At 52.1% G+C, this 23,911-nt stretch overlaps 7 protein-coding genes across 7 annotated transcripts; 4 read left to right on the forward strand and 3 right to left on the reverse strand.

Moving 5' to 3' along the window:
* Window positions 1-540: 540 nt before the first annotated feature.
* On the forward strand, window positions 541-816 carry LMH87_006541 (uncharacterized protein; the record flags this gene model as incomplete). Its single annotated transcript, XM_056204445.1, has 2 exons — window positions 541-695; window positions 771-816. 2 exons carry the CDS (start codon window positions 541-543, stop codon window positions 814-816), a joined length of 201 nt encoding a protein of 66 aa, XP_056059802.1.
* Window positions 817-3,549: 2,733 nt separating this feature from the next.
* LMH87_006542 (uncharacterized protein) lies at window positions 3,550-5,293 on the reverse strand (the record flags this gene model as incomplete). The annotated part of the gene is made up of 2 exons (XM_056204447.1): window positions 3,550-4,950; window positions 5,189-5,293. The coding sequence occupies 2 exons, from the start codon at window positions 5,291-5,293 to the stop codon at window positions 3,550-3,552; spliced, it is 1,506 nt and encodes a 501-aa protein (XP_056059803.1).
* Window positions 5,294-5,588: 295 nt separating this feature from the next.
* On the forward strand, window positions 5,589-7,398 carry LMH87_006543 (uncharacterized protein; the record flags this gene model as incomplete). Its single annotated transcript, XM_056204448.1, has 6 exons — window positions 5,589-5,591; window positions 6,005-6,031; window positions 6,090-6,131; window positions 6,204-6,277; window positions 6,328-7,121; window positions 7,193-7,398. 6 exons carry the CDS (start codon window positions 5,589-5,591, stop codon window positions 7,396-7,398), a joined length of 1,146 nt encoding a protein of 381 aa, XP_056059804.1.
* A 6,053-nt stretch (window positions 7,399-13,451) lies between these two features.
* LMH87_006544 (uncharacterized protein) lies at window positions 13,452-15,207 on the reverse strand (the record flags this gene model as incomplete). Its single annotated transcript, XM_056204449.1, has 4 exons — window positions 13,452-13,745; window positions 13,805-14,099; window positions 14,177-15,031; window positions 15,086-15,207. 4 exons carry the CDS (start codon window positions 15,205-15,207, stop codon window positions 13,452-13,454), a joined length of 1,566 nt encoding a protein of 521 aa, XP_056059805.1.
* A 2,189-nt stretch (window positions 15,208-17,396) lies between these two features.
* Window positions 17,397-20,285, forward strand: LMH87_006545 (uncharacterized protein; the record flags this gene model as incomplete). The annotated part of the gene is made up of 11 exons (XM_056204450.1): window positions 17,397-17,545; window positions 17,814-17,876; window positions 17,940-18,079; window positions 18,140-18,200; window positions 18,551-18,566; window positions 18,715-18,818; window positions 19,344-19,386; window positions 19,472-19,560; window positions 19,993-20,073; window positions 20,120-20,196; window positions 20,260-20,285. 11 exons carry the CDS (start codon window positions 17,397-17,399, stop codon window positions 20,283-20,285), a joined length of 849 nt encoding a protein of 282 aa, XP_056059806.1.
* Window positions 20,286-20,435: 150 nt separating this feature from the next.
* On the forward strand, window positions 20,436-20,719 carry LMH87_006546 (uncharacterized protein; the record flags this gene model as incomplete). Its single annotated transcript, XM_056204451.1, has 2 exons — window positions 20,436-20,505; window positions 20,586-20,719. The coding sequence occupies 2 exons, from the start codon at window positions 20,436-20,438 to the stop codon at window positions 20,717-20,719; spliced, it is 204 nt and encodes a 67-aa protein (XP_056059807.1).
* Window positions 20,720-22,420: 1,701 nt separating this feature from the next.
* Window positions 22,421-22,873, reverse strand: LMH87_006547 (uncharacterized protein; the record flags this gene model as incomplete). Its single annotated transcript, XM_056204452.1, has 2 exons — window positions 22,421-22,581; window positions 22,666-22,873. 2 exons carry the CDS (start codon window positions 22,871-22,873, stop codon window positions 22,421-22,423), a joined length of 369 nt encoding a protein of 122 aa, XP_056059808.1.
* Between the last annotated feature and the right edge of the window lie 1,038 nt (window positions 22,874-23,911).

A 23,911-nucleotide genomic window follows, 5' to 3' on the forward strand; every position in this document is an offset into this window, starting at 1 on the left:
ACCAGTATTATTTGCTCCGCGTCGAGAAACGTCCTCTGGCTGTGGAAGAAGCAATTATCTGGAGCCTCGCATGTCACCAACGGCAGTTCGTTCGAGCCTTTCCCTGCGCCTCGACAATAGACTTGAGACGAATGGACAGCTTAGGAAAAATACGAAGAGCAGAGAGACGAGAGAGACTCCAGTCAAACAAGGAAAAGTACTGAGAGGGAAAAAATCGCAGGAAAAAAGAGGAGCTCAGTTCAAGGGCGAAACGGGAATTCAGACCATCGCAAATTGCATTTTCATGTAGCTCCGGGATGCGTGTGTATAAGCACGAATTTAGCTATTGAGCCAAAGAGGGGCTATTGTGAGGCTGCCGCAGCGCCTACTTGCAATATTGTCTCTTCGCCGCTTCCATAAGCTCATATTCACCATTCACCATTCAACATTCAGCACTTTGTCACATTGCTATATTCACAAAACAATAAAGATGAACCTGGAGATTGGCCAAGGCTGCATCCTGAACATTAGACAAACATCACCATCCACCCAGCCTAACCCATGGAGTGGACGCAGCTCTGCTTAGCATCGCCTAGCCCCGAGCCGTCGTTCCACCGGCGGGTCAGTGCTCATCTCCAGCGTCCTTTTCCAGGTACCATCTCGCGTTGGCATTGTCCGGCTTGTCCCATCTCATTAATAACCTGGGTGGTACAGAGGTACGGTACTCAAGACAGGTCCGGCGCTAATGATAAAGACGCCAGCAAAAGTAGCCCGTACTTACATCGCAGTAGCCCATCGGACTGGTACATGTACCTGCAGAAACGACTTGACAGTTGAGATAAGACACACGCACGCATCTGCCTACGCGTCGATGGGCGGTTTGTCTCTCCTGCGAGCCCTGCGGCCCTAGCAAGCTGGTGAAGACGCGTCCTACCCGGGCAGCTGACACAGTGTCCAGCCCAGTCAGTCATCGTCAGCCCGCTCTCGAGGTACATGCCCGAATAGAGAAGAGACCTTGCCTCAATTGTCAGCCGACGTACTCGGTACCTCTTTGTCACTTTCCCGCTGCGCCCTCTCCCAATCCCACCTCGGCCAACGTTTTGCCGTGTGACTTATTGTCTGGGCAAGGCAAAGTAAACACTGGCAAGTACCAGTGAAGCCCGTGTCTCTCGCATCAGTGCTCTGGCGGCTAGCAAGCTTCAAATATTGGTGCAGTGACTACATATGCCTCTTCTGACTCCTCGCAGAAGCACCAAATAAAAAGAAGCAATTAAAAACGCCCTCGGCTTGTGCCTGATTCTCGCTCTCCCGTCCCGTCACACGTTACACTACCTTGTTACTCATCTAACTTAATTAACTACTCGAGTAGCCCCCACGACAAGCAGCTACTGACGCTTTGCGCTGCGCTCGTAGATACGTGATCGGCACAAATCTCACAGTCTTGCTGGTACTATTACACGGCAGAGCAACTTCTACAGCTGTTGCGCGCTGTCGAGTGCTGGGGTAAGATTTTTTCGGTGCTCACCATGGTCGTTGCCTCATTTTACCAAGCAGTTTCACATCGACGCCGCTCCCCCACAATGCCACCATTAACCGTTTCTCGCCTGGTGCGCCGGCGCAGAGGACCAGGGGGCAGCATTGAATAACGCCAGCGGACTATTTGCCCAATCCAATCCCTCGCTATTGCTGCGACTATTATTACCGCTGCCGGTTTGCTATTGAGCGACCGGTAATTGGTAAATTATCTGTCGGCCATGCCGTGCCCTCTTCTCTCCACCTGTTAGAACGGCCGCATGGCTTGGCGCATTGGAATAGAAAGAGGAGCTGCGAATGAGAGAAAGAAGAAGAGGCCCTTGTACTGGATCCCATAAATAGTCTTGTCCGATGATCCCGACAGGCACACGGAGCTGCATGCGGCTGGAGCGTTCCTTCTACGCCTCCTTCTCGAAGCCGTCGCGGCCGTTCAATGCTGGCCTGTGAGGCTGCACAGATCAAATAATGGGGGGGCCTTTGACCGCCGCGGATTACAGTCCATGCAAAGGAAGAGGCCCGAAGTACTGGTCGGCCGCAATCGCCTGTCTATCGGCCAAGGCGCGCCGCAGGAGAGCAAGGCCTGCCTCTCTCTCTCTCCGCAAGGGAGGGTCAACCCCCGTACAATCTAGCCAGCGCTCAGACAGCCTGTCGTCAACAATTGGAGCTAGCTCGCATAGTCGAGCCATTTCTCCCTCGTTTGATTCAGTCAATAGTTACCAGGAAGAGAGAAAAAGGTCAAAAATCTTATATGGATGCTCAGCTAGGCGGTGGTTGGATTGCAACACCTCACTTTACGCGTTTGACACCTTGACGCGTTGCAGGGAACACCTGGCGCTGGCCCCCAGCATCTAGAAACACCCGAATCGTCGAGGCAGATTAATCTACTTTCCAGACTAAATTTGATGACAGTTAAACGGTGCATTGAAACACAGACGGAGACACAAAAAACCAGACGAGCCCGCATTAGCTGCGGACAAGGATATCGGCCTTCGGCAACCCGCAGTGTGCAGCTTGAACAATAGCAGCGGTTCACAGCCAAGACGGTCAATTGCCCAGATTCATACTACGGTTGTTTCATGCACGAGCAAAAGAATCATAGAAAAATACCCATGGCCAAACTCCACTCAACCGACTGTGTCTTGTTCCAGCAAGTTTCGGACAATTCTTTCCTGCATTTGCATCACAGAATGGATCATTGTTTCTTAGAAAAATAAAACAAAAACTCGCGTCATCAAGCAATGAACAATGTCAAAGCTCAAACAAAGGGCGGCCGCAACTGCGCTATCAGGTTTTCCCGTCCTAATTCGGAAAAAAAGAAAACAAAACACGCAGAGATGCGACCTAAAAAAAAACTCACAGCACAAAGGGGAAGAAAAAAAAAGCAAGCAAGTCATCTCACTAATGCCATGTTGATTGTCGCGTTGCTTGCTCTGCCCTGCATACGGAGTGCTTTGTTCCCTTTTCGGCGTCATCGTGCTTCCTATTCAGGCACATGCGGTAGTATCGCCACCGCATTAGTTTCTGTTTTTCTTTTTTCGAGGGCTCCCTCGAACCCAAATGCGGCTCGGGAGCGAGGATCTGCGTCTATTTCGGTTCACCGCTTTCGTGATTTGGGCAATGACGGAGTGACGGCCTCGTGATGGCGCGCGTCGCTGTGTAGGGTATCCGCGGAACTGTTTCACGCAGAGTCAACTGAAGACTCGCACAAGTCTATTCCTACGCCAGGAATCGCACGGTTTTATTTTCATAGTCTGTAGCACCAAACCTGATTTCGTAGCAGAGGCAAACGACGTCGCTGTCCCTCTCTCCATTCTCAAATAGTTCGGCTCTGCTAGAAGTAGTACACAAAGCATAAAGGTAAACACCAACCTGACCTAACCTATACCAAATTCGGAGACATATTCATCTACTATGTGGCCACCAAATATTCGCAGATGAGTTCTGGCGTAGTGACATGAGACTAGTATCGGGTTTTGCGCTTGTGTTTTCATTAAGTTTGTGTATATATCATTTACAGCTTATAAGTATGCCGATCCTCTATAGCTTGATGGATATGTTGTAGTTGTCAAGCACAATTGCCATTATACTTAGTACACCAGTGTAAGCCAGCATAATAACCATTGCCACCACCGGAGACACGTCCAGCGTGGGAACTGTCATGTTCACAAGTCCAGTCAGGAGGTTGGCGACAAGGAACAGGCCGAGGCCGTTGCGGTTGAAAGCTCGCATGAGCTTGCTCGTGGCAAACTCGTAGGCTTCCTTTTCCGACTTCTTGTCAGTGGCGTTGTAAAACGCGGGGAAAAACATGGTGTCAACAATGCAGTATCCGAGCACAAACACCGAGTTGAATGCTGCGACCCAGAGCACGTATGGCAAGTTCGCCATGCGTCTCGACACAGTCAGTCCCAGTCCATACGAATAGCTCGTAGACCAGTTGTACAGTAGCACCCAGATGCCCGCCCATACGGCCATGGTCATTAGCAACGTGTTACGCTGCACGCCGGCCTGAGCGTCGCTCCGCGGGTTCACCTTGCGCGGAAGCACAAACATGCCCAGGTCCTGACCAGCGAGAAAGATGGCCAAGTATCCCAGAAAGCTGAATATGCCTTCACGATTCATTGAAATAAGATCGACACGGGGTGCCGTCAAGATGTATGCTTTGAGATCAGTCTTGTTGAGAGCAAACTCGTATAAGCCCGACACAAACATGGACAGCGCCGCGTACGACGGGATGAAGCGCAGAATTTCTTGGAACAGAGCCACAAACGGCGGTAGAAAGCCAAGCGTAAAGAAAAAGTTCCAGTGCACGCCATATTCAGTCGTGTGTTCGGCATATTCGAGGCCCTTGACGCTAAGGAAGCGAATGAGACCGAGCGTCAACAAGGGAATGGAGTGACGAAGCGACTGGAGCAGCCGCATAAACGGCGACTGCGATCGCCCGCTTGCCTTTTCCTTAAGCACCGGGCGCGCGGCGACGACGCCAGCGGTGAAGACGTACGAGCCGACACCCAGATCCATGAGCGACGTGCCCCAGGTCTCGACCTTGGCGAAGCGCCGCGGGAACATGCGAAAATCGACAGCAAGGATGGCAATGTAGGTGATTATCTGCATGGACCCGCGGTATGTCGTCAGGAAGGGCTTGACGGGCACCAGGTCAAGAGCCAGGTCTCGGCTTCGCTCGTTGGACTTGGTCGCATCGATTGTCGGCGGGGGCACGGCAAGTTTCTTCTTGCTGGGCGCCGAGGGCGGGAGCATGTACACGAGGACCACTGGCGTCGCGAGGAAGATACAAAGAAGGAGGGGTGACTTCGAGTAGAGCGTGGTGGCGAGTAGGATGGCGCAAACGTTGAGGCCGTAGTCGACGAGGTGGCCGAGCGCGCTCACGGGCTGAAAGAAGGAGTGGCGAGCCTGCAGGGCAGACCAGAGCAACACGGCGACCTATGACGATTTATTAGCACCATTCCCGTTGAATCCATGCTGGCTCAGCTTGTCGCATAGTTTTCTCTCTCGAGCCGCCCGCAAGCCTTCCTTCCCCTGTCGGTCTTGCTGCTGGTTTGCGGCCCAGTCATTTCCCGTGCAGGCAAGCAGTTTGGTGACGGGCGGAGAATGGGACACGACAGGTGAAACAAGAACAGAGAGACTAAGAGTCTTCGAAAAATAGAACAGAAGCACGTACCAACGCGACGGCTGTGACATTGTTGATCTCGGATACGGGTCCGCCGGATAGGTTCGACACAAAGTCCTCCTTTCGCTGTTTGTAGGAGGTCGTGGGATTAGACATTAGGGGCGAGGGATCCTGGGCCGCGCAATAAACAAAAAAAAATGAGTGTAATCGGAGAGCGGGGGGAGTAGAGAGACGATGGCCACGAAGCCGCGGCACAATGCCAAAAACGAAGGACAAAATGACGTGGCGGCTTGGAAATCTAGACACGTAGGTAGGTTGTTGGAAAAGGCTGGGAGAGCTCCAAAGACCGGGCTTGGCTGGTGGGCAAAAGCGAGTTGAGGGTCCAAACAGCTGTCGCGCGCTAAAACCACGGACGGCACAATAGGTAGCAAGTCCGCCGCAGCTGCCGGCCATGGTGAGAGCGGCCTTGATCGACCGCCCGCGCCCGAACTGGTTGCTGAAGCTTACAAAGAAGGCGCTGCTGGTTGTCAATGGCCAGTCATCAGCTAAGTTCTATGCAAAAGGCGTATTTCTGTGCCGTGAAGCGGCCAAATCCTCCACTCCTTGTCCTTCTTTGCTTTCTTTCAACCCCGTTCGTCACTCATACGGCCGGCTGAAAAATTAGGTCATCACCGCACTATTTCTCTTTGACGAAAGAAGAAAGAAGACCAGCGGGAGGGATGACAACTTTCTCTTTCCATCCTGCCCATCTTCCCTTTTTTCTCTTTGGGCCTTTGTCGTCGGGGTGGTGGGCGCTCTTGGAATGGCTGCTTTGGGCCTTGTTCTTGTTTCTTTGTGCATGGCTTATACGCCACACCGGACGCACAGGACAGCACCTGGCAAAGGCAGCGCATCGTCAGTGGCCAGCGTTGTGAGACTCTTCTTCTTTGTTCTCGCTCACAAGGTTCCTTAGTTTCCCTTGCACAAAAACAAAAAAGTTGTGACTCAAGGACATGTATGCGCGCGTGGCTGTGAATATGGACCATTACATTGTTCCTGCTCAGCCCGGGGCCATGACCTTCCGCAGGCCCTTTCGGCAAGTGATTTTCCAGCATCTGTGTTTTCCAAAGTCTCACTTGTGTTTTGCCACACAACCATATTGTATATAAGCAAGAGTTCTGGAAGCTTTCTCCTCCTGATTTGAGTTTTAGATCATCCCCAAACTTCCTGTCCAACTCTCTCTTGCACTCTGCTTGCTGGCCACTGCACTCAGACCACAACCACAGCGAAACAGCCACTGCTTTACTGCAGTTTAGCTTGGGCAACATGTCGGCTACCATCAACCCCCGACAATTGAATCTCGAGAGCAAGTCGCACTCGTACAGATGCGCGTCCCCATACCCAGACCCTTCCGGCGACAGCATGGACGCCGTCATGGATGATACCTCTCTCTCCAGCCTACCCGGGAGGCGCACTCGCGCGGCCAGAGCGCACGCCAACAACAAGTTATTGAGAATCGACACGGAGCAGCTGAAGAGCCTCTCTCTACGTGAAAGGGGTACAGCTAGACACCTTAACCGGTCGTCGACGGGACAGCACGTGCGTGAGCAGCAATTCCAAAAATATCGCGAGTTCCTATGGGAGACGGGTCGGGCCAACCTGGGCAACAAAGACGCACCGCACGTCAACATTGCACCGGTGCGGCTGCCTACGACGCAAGTCTCAAGCTACGGAAGCATCACCATCTACACCGTGGTTCACTCCCAGGGCCACAGCCCCGTCGGTCTGCGCCGCAAGTTCGATCGCAACTTGCTGAGCGCCACGGTCCTGGAGCCATTCAAGTCGCCTTCAACACCCAACTTTAACCGCGAGGAGCTGCTCTCCTCCATTGTCGACGCGAACCAGGCCCTGGCATCGAGAAGGCCCCGAAAGAGCACGAAGACGACATCCACCAAGACACCTACCCGTATGAGGGAAGAGTTTATACCAACTGGCATCCCAATGCGTACGTTTGTCTCTAGATGTTTTCCATTGAAACAAATGAAAGCAACTAACACCCACCATCTGTGCACCCAGATTTTCCATATGCAAGATCCTCTCTCCCTATTCTAGCTGCCATCATCATGTCGAACCAAGTTCGCGTGGGTGGCACGATTGAGCTGCCGCTGCCGCAGCCAGAGGCCTGGGCGGAAACCGTGGCCTGGGTGTACACTGGCGAGGAGGAGCTCATGACGGACAAGGTTCGGGAAAACGTCCAGTACCTCGGTGGCAGAGTACCATGAACAAGGGGAAGACAAAGAGAAAAACAAAACGACAAGAAAAAACCATTCTTCTTTTGAGCCGCTGTACTTCCGTTTGAAGGAGCGGGAGGACAAAGGATGAGACAATGAATTTTTGGGGTGTGGTGCATCGTCACATGCGCCCTCCGTGGACGGGTAAATGAGCCATGAATTTCCTTTGTTCTTTTTTCTTTCACCACTTTGTTTCAATGAGAATGAGTACATGGGAAAACCGCAGTTACGACAAGTCATAATATATTGAGCGTTTTGAATATAATGAAAGCTTTTTGTGTATTCTTTTTTCTTTCAACATTGTGGCTTTCTTGCCTCTTCGTGGGCGGCCTTGCATGTGACAGCTCATCTTTGTCTTCTTTGATAGGTTAAGGGAGCGAATGTATGCGTAGCCTCGATTAGCCTGTGCGCCTTTGCATGAAAGAGCAGACTACCAATCCTTTCTTTCCTTTGATGATTAGGAATGACGCCACAGGCAACTAGCACTCTGTCTTTCCACCTCCACCCTTGACGTACCCCTTCCTGTCGCAGTAGCTTGGCGTTGTCGACGTAGAACGACGAGAGAGCTCGGCGATGTAGGCTGCACTCCACACACACACACTCACTCACACACCACACCAGACAGACTCGCACACACACTCATCGCTTGCGCATCTCGCATGCAAGTCAAAAAGCCGTTGCGAGGAAAAAGGAAAACAAATATCACACATCTCGACATATGAGTCATTCGACAAAACGCGGGGTCGCCGCAACGAGAGATCTTGTCTCACGACCATGTGATTTTGAGGGGGAGAGGCAGACGTCAATTACAAGCCACTACCAGCCAGTGCCACATAAACCATAAGACAGTAGTACATATTAATAAGGTGTCGAGATATGACTTGAGTATGATGGTAATTTCTCCTTGATTCGACTCGGTCATCGTCTATGCAGCATTACGACACTGGCGTCCTTTCAGACAGGCCAGCCCCAGAAAAACAGCTGTAGCTGGGGGGGGGGGAGGCTCCATTCTGCTCGGCCTTGAACTGTAGTAGCGAAATCTCACGATGCTAGCTTCATGGGTAATAAGAAGCACGCAGAAGAACTTGTCATCGTCCCGTAAAACCCGGGACAAGGGGGCTCTCTGTCGGGAAAGTTCTCCGGAAGAGCAGGAGAAGCGGATACATGTGTCCGAGGTCCGGCACCCCGGACCGTTCAATTCAATGACACAATCTCTAGGTCGCTTCTCGCCCGCAGAATCCAGGTTTCATTTTCTGCAGCGTTTTTTTTGTCATCCAAGAAGAAGAAGAGTGCTCCGTCAAGATGCACATGCAGAATTATACCGGTACAACCCCCCCCCCCCCCCCCCCCCCCCCCCCGCCCCTCCATGTGCGGATGCAGATGACATGGGGTCTTGGCGCCTTGCTGCTGCTGTTGCTGCAAGAGAGAGAGACACGGCGCCATTCACCTCAGGTAAAGTTGGCTTATTAGTTTGGAACAAGAGGCAACGGTGTTTGCTGTTTCGCGTAAGGAATAATTAATTGTACATGATTTGTCTTGTTTCTTATAACCACCACCACGCCCCTCTGCACGCCACACCTGCATGCACGAACGGAGTTAATAACCCACGGGAAGAAGTAGAAAAGAAAAGAAAATACTGCTAAATAGTAGAATAGAAACGAGGTACGGCACAAGTACCTCGCAAGTACCATGCCACGCCGCTTCCCCCCCCCCCCCCCCTCCCTCGAGCCTAACCCCTGCTGGACGAGGCGTCCTGTCGAACTACACGCCCCCCCACGCAGGATGGGGATTGCGCAGTGGCGCTTTTCCATCTGCAGCAAGACTCCATCTAGGCCTTTTAGTAGACCGTTTCTCTCTCTCTTTTTCCCTTTGATGCCTCGTGTCTCACAGCATAAAAGCACCAAGATTCGCGTGGCAAGATGAAGCGCCATGATGTGAGCGTGCGTGTGCTTGTATACAATAATTATTAAAGACGTTGAGCGGGCCGCCACTCCACCATCCGTGTATTCACTACACGCGCGTTGAATGACATGTTTCTTTTCTTTTGCGGCTTGTTCCAGCCCTGGCTGATTTCTGATTTCTCAGCCCCCCCTACCCTTACCCCCTCCTCCTTTGCTCCATCACGATTCGAGATATGCAAAGCATACACGTCGTCTCCACGAGCAGGTACTCTCGTTGCTCCATCCTCGAGGCTGGGGCGCTCCCAGTTTACTTTCCTTTGCTGCGGAGAACCGAAAGCGGCCTGGGACGGGAAAAAACGGCGGTAGTTCAATGACTGCCGTCGCAGCTAATTCTTTGACAATCGGCACAAGGGCTTTCATGGCCCGAGCCGTGTCGTACAAGAAAAAAAAAAGAGACCACAATTTTGTTTAGAGGTAGCCGAAGAGCCCGAGATACTGCTGTGTCACCGAGTGGCGCTTTTGCCATCCTTGTCTTGTGTAGCCGGCGTCGTTCTTATCAAAGAAAACGGGCTTGGGTCTCGGCGCTGGTGGCTGGACTTGAACGAATTGCGCTGCCCGTACAAAACGGCTGCTTCTCGTGTTTGTCTCTCCTGATTATTACGTGTAATATCGTCTCCAAAAGCCGTAGGGCCCGAGACGGAAACAATAGCCCGGGAATTTATTCTTCTCAAGAGGCCTGCGTGTGTGGTGCCTTTTTCATTTTTTTTTTTTTTGCTTCTTCAAGCGAGCCGCAGGCTGCACCCGTGGCGTCTATAGAACCGATATGGAACACTTGTTATTTGCTTTTTCTTTCTCGCCTTGCCGAACGGGCTGAATGCCCATCGCATCGGCCAGCGCATAACTGTAGCACTGCCGAAGACGAGCTATGCCTCGCCAGGGATGGCGGCCCTGTTACACCGGAAGCGACACTGACGGCTTGTAATTGGGGCTAAATTCTGCTCCGTCCGGCTCATTGAAACAGACATCTCGCTCAATCGCGTCGAGGATTTTTGTGTTTTATTTATCAAGATATTGATATACTGGACGAGGGCACGGATGGGGTGGTCCTCTGTATGTTTGCGGCCCTTGCGATCCTTGCGGTCCGTCCGCGGGAACTGCCGCTTCCCTTGTGGAGATTACGCCTTTGGTGATGTTTGTGTGTGCTTTGGCCACGGCCATCTTGGTCCGTGTAGAGCGAATTCAACGTGTACTCGTACAGGCCGCCGACCAACTTTGCATACCTCGGTCTGCGCTCGGTCTCGTTGAAGCTAATTGGGCAAGATACGCGCCCCAAGCCAAAGCAGAGTCACACGCGACTTCGTCCTTGGCCCGGGGAATTTTCTGTTCAGGTGAGCCTCGGAAACAGAGCGAGGCTAAAAAAACACCTCGACCGTGCCCACACAATGCAACGAGGCGTGGTTCGTCAACGCAAGCCCCATCGCTGAAGCCAAGAGGAGCCCCAGCTGTGCGCGCTCTTTCTCGGTCCGGAGTGGATATTGGAGGCTCGTCTCGGTGCAGAGAGGGGAGGGGAATCACGACATTCTTTCAGATGCGCATTCGATGTGAGACGGGGGTGTCGAAGGAGGGGGAGCAGGGACAGACAGACCGGGGTTCGGTTGGAGAGCGAACAGCTCGTGTGGAAACGAACCCGTAAATAAAAGAGGCTTTTCGGTTCTCCACACCAGCTTTTTGATGTGTTAGTTATTTCGAGACCAGCAGCACGTTGCCTGCCTGGACAGCTGGCCTGCTGGCTTCCCTCGAGGGAGGGGATGGCCCCTCCCCATCGAGTCCGTCGCCGAAGCCTGTCCCTTGCAGCTGCAAGCCATATGACACCGATATTGGCTTCCTACCAGTACATTTGACTGACTGATTGCCGTCGTCGACAAGAAAAGGTTGGACCCCTCGACTCCATCTTCACATGGGGCCATCATGTACCTGGAGCTGCAAGGCGCAGCAACAATGACAAGAGCCCCCCCCCCAAAAAAGTAACAGCAGAGAGGCGGCAGCTTTCGCCCTATCTTTGGATCGGCGACGCTGAGAGCCTTGCTCATCCCGTACTTGACCAACTAAAGTAGTCAATGGGTACGTGTGCGGGTGCCGTATCAGTGAAAGAGGGGAACGAGAGTGCCAATTGGTAGTTATAGCGCAACCTCACAACCCAGCGATCAATTACGCACTGCGCATTGCAAGAAACGATTGCCATTGATGCTGATGCAATTGATCAATTCTCAGTTTCAAGTAAACAATAAACGAACCAAAAGAAATAAAAATCTTCATCCTCCTGCATATATGTGCGTCTCCGGCAAAGTGCCGCCTGTCATGCACAGCTCGCCCACGGTTCCACCACACCTGCATGCGCCGTGTCCTGACAGTAAGTTATTGATTACATTTGGGCTTCGGTTTGTGGTTAGCCGACCTCGGCGATCAAGGTTGCTGCAAGCCAATTTAGGAAGGCGATTCGCATGCGTCCAGCAATTTCTTCTTTCTCGAGTCTGGTCTTGCACGTTTGCTAATAATCTCTTGCCATCTGTCCCATTCAATCAATATGCCCTAGTCTAATATATTGCGTATAACGGGGCCGGTTGTCCAATAAAGTCGGACCTACTATCAGAAAGCTGAGTGCGCAATATAGCAAAAAGCGCGGCTCATAATATTAACATTCCTTGGCATGGAAATAGTAGCAAGATCCCAGTTGCTCCAGACCGGAGCGTCGCATTGATTCGCGTGCATTTGGCTTACGCTGGCCCTAGACAGCGCACAACCATTACGTTACTTAACAGGCCCGCCTGTAATTGGCCCTCTCTCTTGTCTCTCTTTTTTCTGTTTCCCCTCATGAGTCGACGGACCGGGGTCTTCTCTCAGTCTTTGAAACCCAAAACGGGAAATCGTCTCCGCGCGAGCAGAGAAAAGCGTCCTTTGTTATCCCCGTGGCCATTTCTGCATCGCTCATTTCTCAATCAAGAAGGTCCGCTGGCAGCAGTTTATTACACTAACAAAACGTCCGTTTATAATGTCCATCATGTTTGCTGCGCGGTCAGAGGCTGGTGGCGTTCAGTGCGATGCTTTTTTCAGCTGGCCAACTAAGAGCCTGTGCCCCGCCAGCAATGGAGATGGGCGATGCAAGCTTCTGGCTTTTGCATATCGAGTCATGGAAGAGCATGTGTGAGGCAACAATGGCGCAGTCAACTTGCATCGAGATGAGACAAGGCTGCGTAGCGAAGCACAACCGAACCCGACTACAGACAGAAAGCTTGTGTCTGCCATTGTGCCAGCCACACAACACACGCAGCCATCTCCCTGACAGCACACCCCTGCTCCATCGAAATACTGGCTTGCATATTGCCCCATGAACCTGCATGGCAAAGTGCAGCCTTCAGGAATCCTGCGTGTCCTGATACTGGCAGACTGGGACCGAGCAGGCCTGCCATGCCCACACCTGCCGGAGGCCACTAGGAGCGACGGCATGCAGCTCATCCTGCGTCATGGATCTCATTTCAACTTCTTCGGCTCCGCAGTGTTTGATCAGTGGCCTTTGCAAGTAAAAGCTACAGCCAACGAGGCTGTGGTCATATGCAGAAATTTATCCATGGACGTGCGCCAGTTAGGCTGGTCTTAATTACTCGTACAATCGCCAAGCATGCTGTCCAAACCGACGACAAGCATGCACGCAACCTGCTGGCTCTATGTTTCTGCGTAACCCGTGGCATTCCTCCTAATTACCTGTTTCCCTGAAACATAGAGACCATGCGTGCTTTTCCGTATCCCGAGAACCATCCTCGCAAAATATCAAAACCAACTTTTCAACACCACTTGATGTAGTCTATTCGTGTTCCATCGTAGAAGACCTCTTTAGCCATCCAATTGGCAAAGAAAAGTAGGAAAAAAAAGGACAGCTCAAATTTCGTTCGTGAATCCGAGGCAACCCTGGTGTTGCTTTATAAAACCCTGTTTCTTTGGAGAGTGCTGTGTACCCTCTCGAGGTAATGCATGTCGTTGGTGGTACAAAATTCGTGAGGACGGTAGGAAAAAAACAAGAACAAAAATGGACAAAAATGCCAAGCGATGGCCAGCGCCAGTAAGGGCCAGTGCAGGCCAAGTCGATGCTTAGTAGGAAGACACAACCTTGTCGCCGTTGTAGCCCACGGCGCCGTCTTGAAAGGCGCTGGGAACTCGGATGGGGATGTAGGATGTGCTAGAGTCGTAGGCAGCATACCCGCGCTTTTCCCAACTTGCGTCCTGCTCGTCCTGAGTCTGTACGGATCGTCCCTTGTGACGTACATTAAATCGGATGAGAGAAGCATTACCCGGGGGTGTCTTGAGAACTACAGAGGGTCGCGGTGCGGGGGCAAGACGCTGCTCGTCGTTGGTGTCGCCATCGGCTCTGCTACCCCACGACGTCTGGCGAGTGACTGTTAGCAAAAGACGGGGCGAGGCGAGCAGATGGGGAGATGACATACCATGTTAAGAGTGATGAGAGCATAGAGCTTAATCAGGCCGTGGAAGTAGCCAAAGACGATGGACAGAGGCAGATAGCAAATGTCGGCGGGGTTGCGGCGGAACAGGCCCATGAGCTTGACGACCTTGGTAAAGGCAAACATGAAGATGAACTGGGCCCAGAATGCATACTGGCGACTGCCAAGATCCCACTCAGCCGTGGCCCACCAGCAAGCAGCGAGCAGAAGCGGGTCGATAGCAAAGGCAAGAGAGGTAAAGGTTGCAAAGTGCAGGGCATAGGTGCACCATGGCTGCTGGCTGCATGGTTGGGGACCTTCGTGTTAGCGGCATGCGGCTTGCTGGGGTCGGGATCGACAGTAGTGGTTTGTACTTACACCCAAACGTGCCTCTCGCGCGCGAGGCTGGTCCAGTTGCTGCGCCAGTTGCTGCGCGCCCACCGGGTGCACTGATACAGAAACTTGGGGCCGTTCTCCAAAGTCGTCTCGAGCTCGCATTCGCGCTCGTACTGAATCCACGTCTTCCACTGATGGCTGACGAGCCAGCGCGTGACAAAGTTGTCGTCGTCGGCGTTGAGAATCCACTTCCGCCATTTTTCGTTCTTAAAGCCGTGCAGGAAGTCGTGGCTCTGCAAAATTTCCGATCGATAGGCGCCTGTGCGACCCGACATGCAAGAAGTACCGCCGTCCATGTTGTGCGTGGCCGAAATCTCAAAGTTGCGACGTTCGATGTAAGCCGCGCCGAGCCAGTTCCAAAGGCGGCCAGACAGAGGCGCATCCCATTCGCGACGAACGCGCTGGTTTGTACCGACACCACCCATCTTGGGATCCTCAAAAGGAGCAAGAATCCATGGCATGAGAGTCGAGGGCCAGGTCACATCGTCGTCCGCCATGATGGTAATGGGAGTCTTTACATGGGGCAAGGCCTCGCAGACCTGAAGGCGCTTGTTGGCAATTGGGGTGTCGAAGACGCGAATGGAGGGGTATCCAAGAGTAGCGGCAAGCTTGTCCAGATCCTGCCTCTTGTCGTGGGTCGTGACCAAAATGAGCTCGGCCGGCTTGCAGGCAAGAATGCTCTGAAGCGAAGGCCGAAGCTCCTCAAACACATTATGAATGGTTGGAATAACAACGGTGACATCTTGGTTGGTAAAGGTCGGCTTGGCTGCGATGGGTTTGGATTTGTAAACCCAGTGACTAACACAATGAACGAAGAGGCGAAGATAGCGATGGACCCTGTTGTTGTGTAAGCCAGTGCAGCATGGGTGGCAAGACGAGAATTCAACTTACCAGAGAACCCAAAAAACAACACCCCAAAAGGTGGCAGAGTACCAAAAGCTAGTAGAGAACCAGGACCATGCTGGAAACGCGAAAAATGGTTTGATCAGATAGTCAATGTTGATTGGCTCCATCGTTGTGAGGAGGCTTGGTGGGAGCAGCGAAGCTAGCAATACAGCGCGACAGAGGGAGCAACATGCGCTGATAGTAACAGCAAAAAGGGAAGAACGAGCTCAATGGCTTTGCAAAGAGCAAGAAGAAGCTTTTGGGAATTCTGAGCTTAAGTATCCAGAATCAAGAGAAAATTTTGCAAAGTTGTTTGTTGGTGCAGGGCTAAGCGAAGCTGGCAGCGTTTTCGGAGAGCAAACGGCAGAGCGATGTGAGGTGTGATGGCGAATTAAGCGACGCAACTAACGCAAAGCTAGGTTTTGAAGCTTGGATAGACTCTCAAGGTTTTCCTGATCGGGAAAGGCTCTTTCAATGGCCAAGAGGGCAGATGCAAACGAGCGTGGTGACTGCGCCGTTGGGGGGTAAGAGAGCGACGGGGTGCGTGAAACGGCCGTGACGGGACGGACAAGAGAGCAAGAGGAGGCAGGGACTAGAGTACAGTTCAATGGAGCAGAACCATGACGCGAATCAAAGCAAGCGACTTGAAACTTGCTGAGAGAGGGATGAGCTGGGAAGAGGACGTGGTGGATGGGACAAGAAGCGTGACGGGACGAGCATCATGTCTGGAGGGCAATGGGATATATAGCCAGCAGCTTGTGGTTGAGGCCGGTCCAGCAGGGCGTGGCCAGACCAAGCCAAGCTTAGCAAGGCCGGCTGCGAGGGCAAGCCGAGCGGTCCATGACATGCATGAACATGGAGAAGAGGAGGGTCCAAGAAACAAGTGCATGTGTGCAATGTCACGTCTGGAGGAGCAGTGGATGCATCGCAGAGGGGAGATGGATCTGGGCGACCTAATTACCCAGCTTGAGGTGGTGGTGTTTTGGCTTCCACGATGGGCCTAGCATTTTTTATTTTATTTTAGCTTGGTTTGGTGAGAGGCAGCTGCCACAGCCACTGCCATTACGTTAGTACAGTTAGTAGTTACCGGAGGTTAACGCCAACGTACCTACCTATGGCCACTAGCCTGCCACCTAGCCAGTGCTAAAAGAGCCAGTTGCAGAGGTACCTACGGAGAGGTACCCTGTCGGCACTTGCTGTAAAGCTACCTTCCTAGGTAATGACTGATATTCGGCCAACTTGCTTGATATCAGCACGCACCCTATATCTTATTTCAATAAATACTTGAAATCTTCACCATGTACCCTGATGCGTACAGCGCTACCTCAGTAATAAACACGCAGTCGCAATTCTGATTCCGAGCTCGCCGGACTGGCTGCTCCTCTCTCGTATGCCACAACGGGCCGTGGCAGTGGGCATCCAGTGGGCGTCCAGCGCACAATCCAGCAGAACAGCGCTATTTACGGGCAGTGTTGCACCACCTGGGCCATCCAACAAGGGTCCATCTCCTCTCCTGCAGGCGCCAGCTGCAGGCGCTTGCAGTGGGCTCAAGCCAGTGCCAGCCACTGATGAGTGGAGCCCCCAGCGAGCTAAGGTACTCGGGGCGGGCCTCTGAAGCCTCTAAAGCCTCTGCAGCCTCTACCAGTAAAGCCTCTTTATCGGGCGGCCTGTGGCTGTTGCTTCTTGCTCGCTGCCTGCCACTCACCAACACCCGTTACCACTGTATCCGTGCTGAGTACTAACCCGTACTCTTCAAGTAGTTCTTCGTCGATATTCGTCAGCGCACGCCATCGCACCCAGACAGCTCCACTGCAAACTTCCACTCCCACCCTCCCCCTCATGCTCTATCCGTTTCTATCTCTACGCCTCTTTACCTCGACGCCTCTTATTACTCCTTCACCCAGGTCAACCAGGTCTCGCCTTGTTCATCGCCATCTCCACCGGGCCAAGTCTCATGCCATCGTGTCCATTTCCTCTTGTCTTGCCTGCCCTCTGCGCCCGCAGTCACGTCGACGCCTCCCTCCACTTGTACTTCCAGGGTACTCCAGACTTGTCAAGACTCGACCCTCCTCACCCTCGAGCAGCCACTGGCACGACTGCAACGCCTCTTAGCGTGCCTCTGCACCCTTGCAATTTCGATGGACCAGGTCTAAGTTAGTCGGCGTGGGGGACCAGCTTGCCAGCCAAGCACATACTCATCTGCTCTCGCTGGTCACCAAGCGTTGACGAACGCTAGCTCCATTCCTAGCTACTGATAACCCGGTCGGCTCCAATGCTTCTGGCCCTCTCAATGCTGGCTGCCATATCGCCATTGCGAATGGCCCGGCCCAGGCGCCCAGCTCTCAAGCTCGGCGCCTACTCGAATGCTCGACTGCCTTCGCCATCCTATCACTGCTCAATACAATCTCTCAAGTCACATCACGCGATGCGGGACAATTTGAACTCTCGGAGATCGGCGTCTGACTAGTATGTTACGCAGCTGCCGGTCGCCGTCAGCAACAAGGACGAACGCAGTTGGCAGTTGGCAGGATGGCAGGGTCCAGCCTCTGGCCCTCCTCCAGTTTACTCGCCCCTCTTTGCCTCCATCATCCAGTCCTTGGTTCTTGTGCGACAACTACTCCTCGGTCTGCACAGACTTCGTCATACACTGCTACCAACTCCAATTTTCTATGGCCCTACAGCCTGGCATTTACTGTTACTCTGCAGCTATCTGCAGCTTTAACAAGTTATGCAGCTGCCGAGTTGCTAGATTCTTCTGCAGCTGCCGAGTTGCTAGATTCTTCTGCAGCTGTCTTCGGCAAGTCTTTCCACACGCCACACAACGCTAGATGGCGCAGCACTGTAACACTGCAGCCTGCAGCAACCCTTCTCATCAACTCCAACTAGGGCCCCATTACGATGAGAGCATCAACAACATTCGCTTACACCAAACTGCTGTGGATCAACAACAAATTCAGGACCTGTCCTGTGTTCTCTTCCTCGTCCTTGGGAAGCCCTGTTGTCAGGAAAATCTGCTTCTATATTGTACATATGTAACAGTCAAAGCTTACAGCTCTGCAGCATCCTACACCAGCGCCACTTTCCTGCACGTGAAATGCAACGGTTTCTTACCCGGGTCCCGGTGCATAACTTCCTCGCCAACCAGATGTTGATCAGCCGAATCGGAGGACGCGCTTTGCCAGCGTGGTTCTTCACCCACGATGCAGAGCCGCAGTACGTATATGTAGAGGCTGTCGGGCTTTTTCCAAGTCATCGAAACAGTCTCTCCAATGCTAAATTCACAATTCCAAACACTACTTTCACGACCACATCTGCGGAGGCTTGGCTGATGCACTCCAGCGCAATCATTCTGAGAACACGAGAAAGAAAGTTTCACACCGTTGGTGCCAAGTGCCACTCAAGTTGCATCCATCTCGGCCCCTCTGCCTCATGTCATCAGTGGGGGTAACAGGCATTGACCATTTGTAAAAGGCGCAATTCAAGCAAGGTACGAAGTAAAGCTGGTGGCCAGAGGACGGGCCGTAGCGACGCTAGCATAATTCGCCCGTCGACCAGATGGTGTCCACTAGTGCGAGCAGTTTCCGCAGTGGAGTTCCGGTTTGGCTGATGAGCGCTCGTCGTTTTGCCTACATCAGACTGTTGCCCACTGGAGAGCTTCCATGTTGGGACATCTGGAGAATGGATCGTTGAGTTGTCCGACGAACTCCATCATACCTGCAGGTATTGCCCCTCCCAAGGTGTGAGCCCCTAGTTCCGGACTCGAACCAAGGTCAGCCGAGGTGACGCGATAACTACAGATGCGCACTAAAAGTTACAGAAGAAAGTATCGCTGCTTGACCAATGCCTCCGTTGACACTAGCTCACCTCAGTCACATACCTGGTCTCGTTGTTGGCGCTAGCCTTGCATCAGGTCTTCGAATTGTCCCGCAGCCTTGAGCCACCATAATGTCGCAGGTGGAGAGGTTGCTCCTGCTTACAGGGGTTGACGGTGACCTGCGCTACTTGATGCACCTCGATCAAGTTGGTAAAATGGCCGTGGTTGGCCTTTGCTAGCTTTTGGTTCTCTTGCTTTGCTTGGTCTAGTTCATGCGCTGCGCCGGTCGACTCTTGATTAGCCCCAACACGGCCGTCTCACTTTCCAAGTTCGGTTACCAGAGGGCTTTTGAATGAGGTGGATCGCGATGCTACGTTGGACACGAATTACTTGCTCAGAATGATACTGGCGATAGCTGCCATGTGGCTTTTTGCGTCCTGACCTGCTTAGTAAGGCGATAGCTTGGCTAAGAACGGTCCAATTCATTGTTGTGGTAAGTTAAGATCATCCACGAAAACATCAGGCACGCTCTGCAAGACGCGTTCTTGCTGTGCGCAGTGTCTGACCTTGATTAAAAGCATGGCGTTGAACATATTTGGAAACGACTGCAAAGCGCATTCTGTATCGGCGTTGAACGGGCGGATCATTCTATCAAGACACCACATGTGTTAACTCCAAGTGCTCCCCGTGTCACATGCCTCGAGCAAGCGAGGCTACAGCTCTGTTGTAGTTGACGGACGCCCGCGCTGGGTTGCAAAATAACGCCGGGCATGCGCATGTTTGGCAAATCACTTGAGCGAAGATAATGCATGTCACAAACTTGGCCCGAGTGCCGTGTTGTGCTTTATCTGCATGCTCATTCCAGAAACGATCAGTGTGCTGGTGTGTGGCTAGTACAGTAGCCCTGGCTGGCACTAACAGCACTAGTTAGTGCTGCAGATGGAGGCTTTTCTTTGCTAACAGAGTGTCTTGGTCTGTCCAACAAACGCAGAGAATCTGCCGTCAATTATCACTCTCTCACTCAATCAATTGGGCTTTAGCTGTAGGAGTGCGAATGCAGAAGGGGCTGGTTGTCAAGGCGGCTTGCATTGCAGCTCAGTCCCAGCTTCTTCACGACAAGATGCCACAACGGAGACGAGCACAATTCGCAGTTGTTGCACCAGTTTTGCCAGCACGGACAGTGGGTCAAGATCCCTCCCGATTTGACACTCTGACAAGCGTCAAAGAACAGATTTTTATTCCACCATTCCACACCGGAGAGGGATGACGGATTGGCGCCAGCAAGGACCCGTTCAACGAGCTTGTAACAAATCGCCCGAGTGACGGCCGTTTGCTGATGTGGGCTGACTTTACGACGCCTTCACAGTTTCTCCTGTGGGGATACTTGGCTAAGATGGGCCCCGGAGAGGCGAGCCCATCCATCACAGCAACGGAAAATGCAGAGGCGGGGGCTCGAGTGAGGTGATTGCATGCTTCGTGGAGAGGCACGGTCTCATTGGAGTTTGCAGACCCTGATAGCTTCGGCTGTCAATTTCGCTACCCATGTTCAAATGCTACTCAACCTTGCTTCCGCTGCCTTCTTTTCTTGCAGGGCAGCCGGGATACAGCAACCGTGAGCCGGCTATAATCATCATGCATAACAGTACTGACATTGGGGAGCATGCCCGGCAACGGGTATGAGGACTGCAACAGATATGACCGATCATTACTACGCCCTCCATTATCAGGTACTGCCGCAACGGGAATACAATTTGCACTTGCTGCCGCAGAAACAGCCACGCCAAGAGACCAGTGCGTCCCGAAGAAATTTCGCACAAGACGGATGATTGAGGCCTGGACACATGGAAGGTGAATTTTAGCGGTAGTTGGCTGCACCTTGCAAGCCTGGTAGCCAGGGGCCTACCTGCCACGAAATCATTGTGCTAGGGATGTGTTGGCACGAGCGCCTCGCACGACGTGATACTGCCAAAGGCCAAGGCCCGGGATTCTTCCTCCACTGTCGAGGTCCAGACCGTGGCTTCAACTGCTTCAATCGTACGCATCGGAGTCTCAGAAAATCCCCGTCCGTATCCGTAGTGAGACATGCATCGTAGCGACGGGGAGATGAGAAGACAGCAGCTGTTTCTTATCTGTGGCGACGGTGGCTAAGTCGTTTTTGAGCCAATTGATACATTTGAAACCGGGTAGCTGGCGTATGCAAGCCAATGGCCCCCTGTTCGTGCAGCCCGACATACATCGGTGGCGAGCGTCGATCGTGGTCCATTGACCGCTGGAGTGTTGGCAAGAACAAACAAGGCCCCAGCTTGGATTCTCCAGTGCTGGAGACAGCTCAGGAGAGAGAGGGACGCCAAAATCTTCAAATAAACAACATTTTCACTGTGAGACATGCAAACTGTACACCAGGCTCCAAACGCGCTGAGAACAACTGAGACATGGAGAAAAGAAGAGGGCTTCGAATGCTCTGAGTGTTCTGTCTTTGACCCGCTAGGAGAGAACTGCACCGAAAAATCTCAGAGCAGAATTGAGTTCGGGATGTTTAAAACTGTGCCTCGAAACTCACGGCCTCTGGGCTTGACATGAGTTGTTTGTCGAGGATATAATTATATGCAGACACTTCAGCCCGTGAGCGAGGGCGCAGAACATTGCTCTACTAGCATTAGATCAAAAACTAATTCCTTTACATTGATAAAGATGCTTTATGTTATAAATAGAAATCATGATTGCGCTTGACTTGGCATGTGCTATTGAGTGTAGCATGGTCTCGACGTTCAACAATATCTCAGCCTTCGACTGGTGGCACTGTGTCTTCCCTCTCTTCTTGTTTACTTAGCTTCCCGCCAATTTTTTTGAATGGAGATTTAGAGGTACTCACAATGTAGACAATCCGAGGTGAATCCAACCCATACAAATTGTCGTTGTCCGAACCCAGCCTGTTGTAGACGTCTGCCAACTGTATATCAACGAGATGGACTACTGCTCCTCATTGAACATGCACGTTATTACGCACATGCCTGTTAAGATTCACGACTTTCAAGCTGACAATATGTTTATGAAGGTCTGTATCAACAGACTAGAGCAATCAACAACCACGCGACCCAAACTAGCAAGGCTACGGCTAGGAAGCCCAGCGGAAAAATCCTCTTTTATTGTTGGGACAGCACAAACACAATTCTGTTCCTGCCACTTTTTGGAAGGTTTATCTGACTTGGAGCCGCAAATATAGTTGCCCAGGCTGGATGGAATTGTGCGTCGACGCTGACGGAGCCTGGCCGTGGAAGACGGGCCGTGTCGTGTAGGCAGTGCTCACTGTTCCGGTAGCTGAGGGCCAGAGATCCAAGATCATCGACGCCGAGACCAGTCTTAGCAATGGTATACATTACATGCGATGCTTTTAGAACCGCAATAACGGCAGTCTTGCTCGAAATTGGTGTAGTGATATCTGCCTCGCCGCGAAAATCGGTGCAGATCCTACCCTGCAGATTGATATGCTTTGGATTAACGAGGGAATTGAGAGAGCTATTTCCGAATCAAAAACAGAATGGGTTATGAAGGGCCATGCAAAGTGTTTTATACGAGAGCCACACGAGCATGTATGCCAAAAAGTACGTCGACGTTTTCCCGGTTTCTGTGGCTTCAACCTCAAGGCCTTCTCCCGCTGTCAAAGATCGCTGTGTTTGCGGTTCAACTGCTGAAGTAGGATCTTGTTAGAAGTTGTGAGTAAGATTAAGCTTATTCGAAAGATAAACTAGAAGGATTGGGATCTCGAATTTACCGAAGATGATGTAAGCTAGAGAATCTGTGCCTGCAAGTCTCTGGCGACGAGTTGGGAGTATGCTGTCAGTTGTGCTAGTGCAAATACTCTTATTTGAAGGATGTATTCTGGTGTAACTTGAGAATGAGGTTATGAAGCGGACGAGAGGCATGTTAGATGTAGCTCCCCAGCGCGTGCCCGCCGAGTGATGCTTCCTCATGCCTGCCATGTTGCAGCACCAAGACGACAAGGCAGCGAGACAGCGAGACGACAAAAGACTTGTGGTGATCTTTGAATTGATGCTTTAGAAGTACAGATTCAGATGTCAATCGACAGCTGTTCTCTGCTATTCGCTGACGGCGTGCAGCAATTGTATGCCAGCACCGTCCCCTCTAAGCAACTGTGTACCATCTTTAGCAAAGGGGGCCGTCAACGATTTCTGAGGCTCGGATTCGCGCCACTCTAGATTGTTCAGCGGTTATTGATTTATACTGTCTAGTGAAGCCAAAAAAGACATCAGATTGGTGGCCCCCCTGGGTGAGAAGCTGACCAGAGCGAGGGACCGCATCTCTTCGAACGACCACATCCTCCTTGCAGTGCATGTATATGGCTGGCTGCCAGCCAAATGAAACTTTTCAGTATCCATGGTATGCAGTGCAAATTTTGACTCGGATCGCCCGCAGTGCATTTTAGATGATGACGTTGCGATTTCGCCGCGGCGGCGAGCCTTTGACAAGCAGTATTGTGGAAGAATCCCTTCCACATACGATGGTTGCGACTACATGACGTCGATTGCAGACATGCTCGTCTATCAGTTTGCCACTGCGCCCAAGTCTGCTTCAGTCTGCCCAAGCCTGGGGCGAAAGCATCGTTTGTGCAGTGCCGAGATCTGCAAAAGCCCATGAGTACTCTGTGATGTCATTCAACGAGAGCATCAAATTCATTTTTATAGTTTAGACTTTGACGCGGGAGGTCACCGCGAACGGATTTGACGTGACGATGTTCCCCATCCGTGGTTATTGCCGCGAACAGAAGGAACTTCTACAATGCGCCCCATCAGTTACGTCAATGGGAATCATCATCGCTAGCTCCCGCAATTTTGGGTTTGCGACCAGCCTCAAATGGGTAGGGGAAAAGAGAAGAGAGATGCTAGTACGCAGCTGGAGGTGTGGGGGTCGACAACTGCAGAACGCCTTCTACTATCGAAATCAAACGATCGATAGCAGAAGGATCAGTTTTATCGTATATGTAAGGTGGTGAGGTATCG

This window comes from Akanthomyces muscarius, chromosome 1 (genome assembly GCF_028009165.1).
Source record: "Akanthomyces muscarius strain Ve6 chromosome 1, whole genome shotgun sequence".
Taxonomy (NCBI): Eukaryota; Fungi; Ascomycota; class Sordariomycetes; order Hypocreales; family Cordycipitaceae; genus Akanthomyces; species Akanthomyces muscarius.